Genomic DNA, 12,493 nt, shown 5'->3' on the forward strand with positions numbered 1-12,493 from the left:
TTTCACTTTAAGCATTATTAAAATCACTGCTCCCAAACTTTTTTTGCATTGATCCATGTCCCCTGGGGCAGGACCCAGGTCCCCAAACACTTTTTATGATAATAACTTGCATATAAGCTTTTAAAATTAGCACTTTTGATTGGTCATGTTCGAGTCCCATAGACTTTAACGGTGTTCGCGTGTTCAAACAAATTTTTTGCCTGTTCGCATGTTCTGGTGCGAACCAAACAGGGGGGTGTTCGGCTTATCCCTAGCCAGTAGCCAATGCCCTAGCGTCAGTTTTCGGTCTGTTGGACCAGTCCGGTCGAAAAGTCCACTCGTGTGTAAAGGGCATTAGAATTACAGGCCTACAATATAAAACGCCAAATTTCCATGCAAAACAATTGTACCGCTTTGAGCATCAAAAATCTGAAATAATCATACCGCCAGGGAGGTTAAGAGGAGGTTAAGAGGAGTACTGAGGTTGGGCGCTGGGATATTTTCAGGAAGCTATGTAGAGCACCCTGCCGGTCTCTCCCACCAGCCATTGTCTGCCTGCATTGCATAGAGAAGCAGAGAGACCTAGAGTCTAAAATAAGGTATGTAACAGTGGCGGCTGGTGCTCAAAATTTTTCTGGGGAGGCACAAACAAACTGAAAAATTCTGACAAAAAACCTCATCAATTGCAGCCTCACTTTGCCCACAGCCACTGTACCAAACACTGCCACTGTGCCCAAACGCAGCCACTGTGCCATCAAACGCAGCCACTGTGCCATCAAACGCAGCCACTGTGCCCATCAAACGCAGCCACTGTACCAAACGCAGCCACTGTGCCCATCAAACGCAGCCACTGTACCAAACACAGCCACTGTGCCCATCAAACGCAGCCACTGTGCCCATCAAATGCAGCCACTGTACCAAACGCAGCCACTGGGCCCATCAAATGCAGCCACTGTGCCTATCAAACGCAGCCACTGTGCCTATCAAACGCTGTCACTGTGCCCATCAAACGCTGCCACTGTGCCCATCAAACGCTGCCACTGTGCCCATCAAACGCTGCCACTGTGCCCATCAAACGCTGCCACTGTGCCCATCAAATGCTGCCACTGTGCCCCAAATGTTGCCACTGTGCCCATCAAATGCTACCTCTGTGCCCCAAATGTTGCCACTGTGCCCATCAAATGCTACCACTGTGCCCCAAATGTTGCGACTGCCCATCAAATGCTACCACTGTGCCCCAAATGTTGCCACTGTGCCCCAAATGTTGCCACTGTGCCCATCAAATGCTACCACTGTGCCCCAAATGTTGCCACTGTGCCCCAAGTGCTGCCACTGTGCCCCAATGCTGCTACTGTGCCCCCGCCATCTGCCCGGCACTTACCTTGTCCCGGGTGGGCAGCGGGTGTCGGCGTCAGGTGGCGAGCGGTGTCCGGTGTCCTCCATTTCTTCCTGACCCCAATGTCTTCTCCAGCCCACTCCTCCTCTCGTCCCCTGCTATGATTGGACGACTTGGGCGTCCAATCACAGCGCCTGTCATTTCAGCTAATCAGGTGACAGGTAACACAGACCCGGCAACCTGATTGGCTGAAAGGCAGTTCAATGTTAGCAAAGCGAATTCCTTCGCTTTGCTAACATACAGCTGAGTGAGAAGCGAACGCACAGCGTTGCACCCGCTTCTCACATTTTTTGGGTGCCTATTAGAGCCTATGGCTCTAATCAGGTGCTTCCAAAAACACCCCCGCTGGTGTAATTCAGATGCCCAGTGCCCGTAATTGGGCTGGACACCTGAATAGGGGGTGTCAGCAGCGAGCATAGATAGATTTATGCAATGCATGAATCTATCAATGGTAATTAGAGCGGTGCAGGAGAGGGGGGGGGGCGGCGCTCCTGCGCCCTTTATGGACGCACCGCCACTGGTATGTAATTAAAAGGCTTTATTTAAAATATCATTATCGTGTTATAGAGGGGGAAGGAAGGAACCAGGAAGGTAAAATATAAGAAGCATAAAATTTCAGCTTTGGGCGGCGGTGCCGAGATATTTGAAAGATTGACATTTACATTTTAGTTCATGATTCCTCTGAATGAAGAAAGACCGGTCCTTGTCTGCAGGTAGTCAGCAAAATATGTCACAAAACACGTTTCATCTTTCATCTCTATTTTTTTTTTTGTTTTTTTCTTCTATAGTACTTTCTTTTCTCCCCCTGAATACAGCTCATGCTGATCAGAAGGAAAGTAAGCCTTGGTGCGGAGTCATGTTCCTGAGGTAGTTTGGAGATAAATGCCTCTTATAGGTAAGTAAATGTGCCATAAGTTTACATACCCCTGTATTATGTTATTCTGGCTGTCTTCAGTTTATTTTTACCTGCTGATCCCGCCAGTAACACACTTCCTATCCCAGAGTGACAACACGTCCTCACTGTACTGTATGCATGGAGAAGCAGTGTTGTCACCCTAGGCTGCTCCCCTAATGGACTACAAACATGTCCTCCTTTCCTTATCTCTGTTATATGGTGAGGGAGATTTGTAATTTACAAAGTCTACAACAGATAGCTGGTAAAGAAGAGAATGTTGCTTTATATATCAGCATGCAGAAGGTGTCAAGGACACTGCATTTCTGGCAGGATCAGCTGATATTTTTTGTATTTGCTGAAAATGAATTTAGCCTAAAAAAAAGGAAAACTAATGCAGCCACCATATTTAAGGATTGGTAAGATGCAATATACGACATTTCTGTTCTTGGGGTTAGACACACTTTAACTACTTGCCAACCGTGCTATAGCTGAATGATGGCTAGTTCTGGGACATTGCGGATACTGCTGATCGCTTATTGAGGTAAATAGCCAATTAGCGGCTCTTTACCACATGATCAGCCTAGTCCAATCACAGTTAATCACAGATGTAAACAGGAGTTGGTTATCGGCACTCCTTTCCTGAGCTAACAGCCTGAGGAGGGAAGAGAACTCAGAACTCAGTGCCTTTCATGGAAACTCTCTCACTGCATCTTCAAACAACACCTCAAGACACCATTCACATACTACTATGCTACAGACCACCAGGACCAAAGACCAATCTCCTTACTTCACTCACCGAATTCTTCTTAACACACACCCTGAAAACCAAAAACCTGCTGGTACTTGGGGATTTTAACCTTTGGGCAAACTCTGCCCAAGACTGTATCGCAACCGCCTGCGTCAACCAATTGGAAGAACTGGGCCTGCAACAACTGATAAATGCTCCCACACACGGTTCAGGACACACTCTAGACCTCATCTTCAAACAGAATATGGACATCAACATACTCGACAACACTCCACTACCGTGGACAGACCACCACGCTATCAAATTCAAAATCACCATCAACACCACCTCCCAAAAACAGAAGCGGGCAACAACAACAAACTGGAATAGATCCCAGAAGAAACTACACTCCGAACTCTTTAAAACTACACTATCAAACAAAATACTTCTGCTAAACGCAAACCTCTCAACGGAACAAACACTCAACTCCCTAAACAAGGTATTAATACAAACAGCAGACTCAGTGGCGCCAAAACGCAAAACACCCATCCGTATTAAAAACTCGAGATGGTTTAATGCCACTCTCACCCTACTCAAGCAGGAACGTAGAAGAGCTGAAAGAGCCTGGAGAAGAAATCCCACCAAGGAAAACCGTACCAACTACAAAGAACTTACTGTAAAATACCACAAGGCAATCTTCAAAGCCAAAAAAGAACATTTCTCAGACACCATCTCAACTGCCCTAAACCGTCCGCGAGAACTTTTCAAATTAGTCACTCAATCAATGAACCCGACTTGCTTAGAGCCACCCGGTAACAATACTCAAGAATTCTGCAATGAATTATCAGATTACTTCATCGACAAAATCGACAACATCCGGAAGTCAATTCATCAGAAAAGAACAACCAACCTCACTCAACCAAAGCAAAAAGAGGATATTAACACGAACGTCACACAACCACCGAATTTTTCTTTCTCTCCTATCACCGCTGACACGACTATAAACATCATCAGAAGCCTTCTCGACAGCACATCCCCAAACGACATCATTCCCACAAAACTCCTTAAAGAATGTTCCGACATCTTGACCCCTACTCTTACACACCTCATAAATCAATCTTTCAAAGAAGGGACTGTACCAACCTCCCTCAAGCAAGGCATCGTCAAACCTCTGCTGAAGAAACACAATCTTGACCCTAAGGACCCAAACTGCCACAGACCAATAACAAGCCTCAACACCATCTCCAAGATTATGGAGAAAGCAGTAGTACTGCAGCTACAACGCCACCTGGACACACACCAACTCCTGGACCCACTGCAATCAGGCTTCCGCCCGGGCCATGGCACAGAAACAGCACTCCTCAAAATATGGGACGACGCCCTTGAAGCAGCAGATGATGGAGAATCCAGTCTCCTGGTACTCTTGGACCTCAGCGCAGCATTTGATACAGTGAACCACAATACTTTACTTGTCCGCCTCTCAGAAGTGGCAGGAGCCACAGGTCCGGCTCTAAAATGGTTTGCATCCTTCCTAGAGAATTGCTCTCAGATTGTGAAGCTAGGAACATTCAATCTCCTGCGGAGTTCCTCAGGGCTCGCCCCTCTCACCAGTACTATTCAACATATACATCCGCCCACTTCTAAATATCATCAGGAAAACCGATCTCTGCTTCCACTCATACGCTGACGACACCCAACTCTACTTTCGCATCACCGGACAAAAAAACCATCATCAACAATTAGAAGAATGTCTCACGTTAATAGATGACTGGATGACCATCAGCTCCCTCAAACTTAACAGCGCAAAAACAGAACTTCTTCTTCTACATGCCAACAAAAATTCCAAAATTAAGACCCCGTGGACACCTCCCACCATCTTAGGACAGACCGTCGCTCCAAGCATCAAAGCCAAGAGTCTCGGAGTCATCTTTGACTCAGGAATGACAATGGATGCACAAATAGGATCAGTGGTGAGCGATTCCCACCATCTCCTCCGCCTCCTACGCAGACTCATCCCCTTCATCCCAGAAGAAGATAAAGCAGCAGTTGTGGGAACAATCATCAATTCCCGACTCGATTACGCAAATTCGCTCTACTTAGGACTACCCCAATATCAGCTTGCGCGCTTACAACTCATTCAAAACACGGCGGCAAGACTGTTAACAGGAAAAAAACCCTGGGAATCTATTTCACCATCCTTAAAGTCCCTACACTGGCTAACCGTAAAGAATCGGATCAAATTCAAGACCCTCTGCCTCACCCACAAATGCATACAAGGAAACGCTCCGCTATACCTTCAGGAGAAAATAAAACACTATACACCCAATCGCAGCCTTCGATCAGCTAACCAAAATCTCCTCATCATGCCTAAATATCGCTACAAAGCAAAGGGAGAACGAAGATTCGTAGTCCAAGGACCCCGACTATGGAACGCTCTTCCGACCCACATCCGCATGGAAGAAAACCATCAGGCCTTCAGGAAAAAACTAAAGACCTTCCTTTTCTAAGAGCTGGTAACAGAGAACGCATTCTAGCGCCTTGAGGCGATTCAGTTCGCATTTGCAGCGCTCTACAAATCCTTCATTCATTCATTCATTCAAGAGAGCCGATAACCGGCTTGTGTTAAAGGGACACGTACACTGATTATCAGTGCAGTCCCAACAGTGCCCACCAGTGCTGCCAATCAGTGCCCATCAGTGCCACCTACCACTGTCCACCATTGCTGCCTACCATTGCCCATCAGTGCCACCTACCAGTGCGTCCTATAAGTGCCACCTATCAGTGGAGCCTCATCAGTGCCCACAAGTGCCGCCCATCAGTGCCACCTACCAGTGCCCCCTATAAGTGCCCATAAGTGCCACCTATCAGTGCAGCCTATCAGTGCCCATCAATGCCCATCAGTGCTTTCTCATCATCAGTGTTAATTTTGGCGGCAAATTTCAATTTAATTTTAGTCTTAGGACTAAAATGGCATTTTAGTTTTAGTCCTATTTTAGTCTTCTGCAATTGTTTTAGTTTTAGTCGTATTTAGTCGACGAAATCTCCAGTACATTTTAGTCTACTAAAACTAATTTTGGTCTTCTAAAATCTAATGGGTATAATTAAATTGTAATGCATTAGTTACCAATTCTCTCCAATTTCCAAACTCATTATGTACTGCTGGAGTAAAAAATCTCATATATTATTTATTATGGTATTGAGGTATGAACATGCACTACAGACCAGTGTTCATTTTGAAGTCAAATTTCAATTTAGTTTTAGTCATATGCCGCGTACACGCGATCGGTTTTGCCGTCGGAATAAACTCCGAAGGTTTCTCCAACAGAACTCCAACGGAATTCCTTTTAAGCGGTCTTGCCTACACACGGTCAACCCAAAGTCCGACCATCCAGAACGTGGTGATGTACAACACGTACGAAGGAGCTAGAAAAAGGAAGTTCAATAGCCAGTAGCCAATAGCCTCTGTCTCGTACTTGCTTCAGAGCATGCGTCGTTTTTGGTCCATCGGAACAGCATACAGACGATCGGTTTTCCCGATAGGAGTTGGTTCCGTCGGAAATATTTAGAACATGTTCTATTACTAGGTCCGTCAGAATTTTCAAAAAAAGAAGTCCGTTGAGGCCTACACACGATCGAAATAGACGATGAAAAGCTTCCGTCTGACTTTTTCTGTCGGACATTCCGCTCGTGTGTACAGGGCATTAGTCTTTTGACTAAAATGCCATTTTAGTTTTTGGGCTCTTTCACACGGACGTGTCCATGTACGGAGCCCACTCTGCTCAGCGGGGGATCAGATAATGATGGACCATAGAGTCCGTCGTCACCCGATCCGATCTGCAGATGGATGGAAAAGTAGGGTTTTCCTCCGTCGCACTTTTTTGGATCGGAGCGGGTCGGATGTCAGCGGACATGTCACCACTGACATCCGACCCTCCATAGACCTCTATGGAGTGTCCGTTTAGGTCCACCTAAAAAACTGACAGGGTTTGAAACAAGAAAATCTGGATGCCGCACACCGGATAAAGTTGAAAACATCTTCTTTATTGTAAAACTTGGATCATAAAAAACAGGACAATCAGGCGGGTGGTACAGACACAGCTGATGCGTTTCGCGCTTTAGTTCGAGCGCTTACTCATAGCTGACAAATATTGGGATGACTGTCTTATATATCTTAATAAGAGATACCACATGACTTCATGGTCACTCATCTAATGGATATCAGCTGAAAGCTAATTGTGCAAAGTCTCGGCATCTGCTATCAAAGACATGTGCTACCCAATAAGAAAAAAACTCTTATGGATATAACTTTTTAAAACAACAATGAATACATTATATATATATATATATATATATATATATATATATATATATATATATATATATATATATATATATATATATATATACACACACACACACACACACACACACACACACACACACACACACACACACACACACACACACATATATATATGTATGTGTTTGAATATGTGGGTGAAGTGAGATAAACACACAATATGTATGAACAAAGGGGGAGTGTAGTGCAACTTAATTGTGTTAAAACAAAATGCAAAAAAGCACAGCAACAAATGAGTGAAAAATTAGTGAGTGAAAAAACTGTATATATGTAAAAAAAGTGTAAAAGTGTGTGGACCTGAATTTTATATGTAAAACGCATGACTACAGCAGTGTATGTGCACTACTAGTAAAAAAATATAATAAATACATAAATAAGTAAAAATGAAAATAAATAAATATGTGCATTAATAATTGATAGTGAAAATTGAATATGTGCACCAATAGATAATGCAATGTAGCAATATGCATTAAAAAATGACAATAATGAAAAAATATTAATAATAATAAAAAAGTGAAGATGAAAATAGAATGGGATATAGTGAAAGAAACTAATAAGATAGAATTTGAAAGATAAAATCCAAATTGTAATTGTATATGTATACAAGCCCTTTAAATATCAAAGCATGGGATGCATAATAAAATAAATAGCCAAATTATTTGGTCAAACCAGTGTATATACATAAACGTGGTTTTGTTTCCAAGATCGTATATAAAATATAAATAAAAAGATGAATAAAAGAAAATGTCAAATAACTAAACAGGAACTATGTTATGGTGCTATCAGTTTGAGTGATAAATTGTGCATGTAAATCGGCTTGTGTATGAATGTGTCAAAAGCCCATCAGAGTGATCGCAACTAAAACTGAAGTGTCTTGTGTGTAGCAATCAATCCGGGCGATTGATCATGAATAGAGATCTGCCCGTGTGTGGGCATACCAAAACCCATCGATGTGATCACAGAAACCATATTATGGTGCTGTCAATCTAAATGATTAGTTGTGAACAGGAATCGGTTTGTGTGTAGATGTATTAAAGCCTGTCAAAGTGCACGCATCTAAAGGTAGAATGCCTTATGTATAGCAATTAGTGTAAGTAGTTGATCCTGAATAGAGATCGGTTTGTGTGTGGGTATATCAAAACCTGTCTAAGCAATCACATATAAAATTGAGATGCTTTGTATGTAACACAAGGTTTATAAGCAGTGGGTGGCGGTCCCACCACAGACCAAGTGTGTAAAAAAGGGGTTGTCAAAGTAATGAATAAACATAGATGTAAGTATGGTATAGCTGGAGCAATAGAAACATATAAAGTGCCCTGCGATGTGATGTAAAACTGCATATGATAGAGCAACGATGTCTCTGTGGACTGGGAGCGCATCAAGCTATTCAGCAAATAAGGACAACATTAAGAATAAAGAGTGGGCATGGATGTTTAAATAGAAATGTATCAGTGAGTATAGCAGTGTGATACAAAGTTTCAATAGGAACGGCAGTTGTGTATGTGGTATGTAAGCTGGCTGTAGAGGGTAAAGATGTTGCAAAAAAACGGGAGTAAATATTGAGCCACAACAAATAACAATATGCTGAATGTTGTGTTAATTGTGTCTCGTGTAAAGGATTATATTAAGCAATACATGTCAGCAGATGCCGGACCACTAAACAGCTGACCATCTAGTAATTCACATTAAAATGTACAGAAACTGTGAGCACACTAATACATGATCCAGATGATAATGCATTCAGTAAGTAGAATATTAATAATATATCAATACGCAGGTAGACACCTGGAAAATTGATGCGAATCCAAGTCCGCAGAGACATCGTTGCTCTATCATATGCAGTTTTACATCACATCGCAGGGCACTTTATATGTTTCTATTGCTCCATCTATACCATACTTACATCTATGTTTATTCATTACTTTGACAACCCCTTTTTTACACACTTGGTCTGTGGTGGGACCGCCACCCACTGCTTATAAACCTTGTGTTACATACAAAGCATCTCAATTTTATATGTGATTGCTTAGACAGGTTTTGATATACCCACACACAAACCGATCTGTATTCAGGATCAACTACTTAAACTAATTGCTATACATAAGGCATTCTACCTTTTAGATGCGTGCACTTTGACAGGCTTTAATACATCTACACACAAACCGATTCCTGTTCACAACTAATCATTTAGATGGACAGCACCATAATATGGTTTCTGTGATCACATCGATGGGTTTTGGTATGCCCACACACGGGCAGATCTCTATTCATGATCAATCGCCCGGATTGATTGCTACACACAAGACACTTCAGTTTTAGTTGCGATCGCTCTGATGGGCTTTTGACACATTCATACACAAGCCGATTTACATGCACAATTTATCACTTAAACTGATAGCACCATAACATAGTTCCTGTTTAGTTATTTGACATTTTCTTTTATTCATCTTTTTATTTATATTTTATATACTATCTTGGAATCAAAACCACGTTTATGTATATACACTGGTTTGACCAAATAATTTGGCTGTTTATTTTATTATGCATCCCATGCTTTGACATTTTACCGGCTTGTATACATATACAATTACAATTTGGATTTTATCTTTCAAATTCTATCTTATTAGTTTCTTTCACTATATCCCATTCTATTTTCATCTTCACTTTTTTATTATTATTAATATTTTTTCATTATTGTCATTTTTTAATGCATATTGCTACATTGCATTATCTATTGGTGCACATATTCAATTTTCACTATCAATTATTAATGCACATATTTATTTATTTTCATTTTTACTTATTTATGTATTTATTATATTTTTTTACTAGTAGTGCACATACACTGCTGTAGTCATGCGTTTTACATATAAATTCAGGTCCACACACTTTTACACTTTTTTTACATATATACAGTTTTTTTCACTCACTAATTTTTCAGTCATTTGTTGCTGTGCTTTTTTGCATTTTGTTTTAACACAATTAAGTTGCACTACACTCCCCCTTTGTTCATACATATTGTGTGTTTATCTCACTTCACCCACATATTCAAACACATACATATATATGTGTGTGTGTGTGTATTATATTTCTATGTATTCGTTGTTGTTTTAAAAAGTTATATCCATAAGAGTTTTTTTCTTATTGGGTAGCACATGTCTTTGATAGCAGATGCCGAGACTTTGCACAATTAGCTTTCAGCTGATATCCATTAGATGAGTGACCATGAAGTCATGTGGTATCTCTTATTAAGATATATAAGACAGTCATCCCAATATTTGTCAGCTATGAGTAAGCGCTCGAACTAAAGCGCGAAACGCATCAGCTGTGTCTGTACCACCCGCCTGATTGTCCTGTTTTTTATGATCCAAGTTTTACAATAAAGAAGATGTTTTCAACTTTATCCGGTGTGCGGCATCCAGATTTTCTTGTTTCAAACCCTGCTTCAATTTGCATTTAGCCAGCACCTGGGACTCCCCTCCTCTGAAGGATTCACTAACACACACCTGAAAGCAAGTTCTCCTGAGCGGTGATTTATTTTCTCTGTCTTGTCTGCACCTAAAAAACTGACAGGCGGACCTGAACGGATCGCTCGTGTGAAAGAGGCCTTAGTCGTATTTTAGTCATCTCAATTGTTTTACTTTTAGTCGTATTTTAGTCGACTAAAATAGTATTCATTTAGTCGACTAAAATGTTTTAGCTGACAAAATGAATACTGCTCATCAGTGCCCATCAGTGCAGCTTATCAGTGCTGCCTCATCAGGGCCCATCAGTGAAGGAGAATAATTACCTGTTTGCAAACTTTTATAACAAACTATGAAAGTTTTTTTTTTTCCAAATGTTTCAGTCTATATTCATTTGTTTAGCAAAAGATAAAAAAACCCAGCAATGATTAAATACCACCAAAAGGAATCTCTATTTGTGTGAAAACATGATAAAAATGTCATATGTGTACAGTGTAGCATGACCGCGCAATTGTCATTCAAAGTGCAACAGCGCTGAAAACTGAAAATTGGCCTGGACAGGAAGTGGGTGAGTGGTTAGTAGTGGTGAGTAGGCAAGTGGTTATGGAGAGCATATTGAACACTTACCTCCATTGTGATGAGGGAAGTCGCTCGTCTACTGTACAGATGGTGTCACTTGTCCTGATCTGGTAATTCAAAGATTTTGTTTGCTGTTCTGTTGAAGGTTCAAATTTCCCGCTTCCCCAGCAGTGTCACGGGATTCTCACTGTTTTCAAACAATAGGGACAAGAGAAAATAGGCATGAAGATCAGTCACCTGTAACATGCACCCCCCTGTCCTTGTCATTGTGTAATAATATGATTATAGCAGAGCCCAGAACCGGACTCCATCCTCTGCCTGACTTCTCCAAACTGACTACTACAGATCCTAGCATGTTCACCTGTTAATGTTAAAGAGGAACTCCAGATAGATATATAGAAGTCCCATTAACCACTTCACCTCCCTGAACATACAATGTACACCCAGAGAGTGATGGGTGATAAACAAGCCCATGACGGCAGCCACACCATAGTACTGATAGTGATGGACAGATCTTGTTTAGGATTAGGGGCTCTTTCACACTGTTGGGGGAGAAGGAGAGGCAGTAAAAGTGAGCAGTTGAACTGAGGTTTTATCACCCACCTGACCTCCCATCTAAATACACGTAGGGCTAGTTTACACTTTGCTTCAAAACAAGGCTTCGGACACACATTGTTAATGCTCTCTGAACGCCAGTCAAAGCTCCTGTCACTAACTACAATGATTAGCTTACAGTCCTGTTTGCACCTTGCTTTTGCTTTGCTTCGGCTTTGCTTCAAAAATTATACCCCATGTCACTTTAGTGGTGCTTCAAAGCCTCCATAGAAGTCTATGGCAAAGCTCGCTTGAAGCCCCACAAAGCCTCATCAAAGCCTCATGGAAACCTCATGGAAGCACCAAGCAAAAGCAAGGTGTAAACAGGACTATAAGCTAACCATTTTATTTTGTGACAGGAGCTTTGACTGGCATTCAGAGAGCTTTAACAAAGTGTGTCCGAGGTTTTTGTTTTGAGGCAAGTGTAAACCAGCCCTTAAAGCTCTCTAAAGGCCAGTCAAAGCTCCTGTCAAAAAATAAAATGGTTAGCTTACAGTCC

At 41.7% G+C, this 12,493-nt stretch overlaps 1 protein-coding gene across 6 annotated transcripts in view; it reads right to left on the reverse strand.

Moving 5' to 3' along the window:
• The window catches only part of LOC141148368 (uncharacterized), a 442,230-nt gene that overhangs the window by 406,296 nt on the left and 23,441 nt on the right, over positions 1-12,493 (reverse strand). For all 6 annotated transcript variants that reach the window (XM_073635779.1, XM_073635781.1, XM_073635780.1 and 3 more), the window contains exon 2: positions 11,449-11,587. In XM_073635779.1, the coding sequence (XP_073491880.1) occupies positions 11,449-11,454 (6 nt within the window). In that variant the 5' untranslated portion in view covers positions 11,455-11,587. The remainder of the gene's footprint in view (positions 1-11,448; positions 11,588-12,493) is intronic.

This window comes from Aquarana catesbeiana, linkage group LG06, assembly GCF_042186555.1.
Source record: "Aquarana catesbeiana isolate 2022-GZ linkage group LG06, ASM4218655v1, whole genome shotgun sequence".
Taxonomy (NCBI): domain Eukaryota; kingdom Metazoa; phylum Chordata; class Amphibia; order Anura; family Ranidae; genus Aquarana; species Aquarana catesbeiana.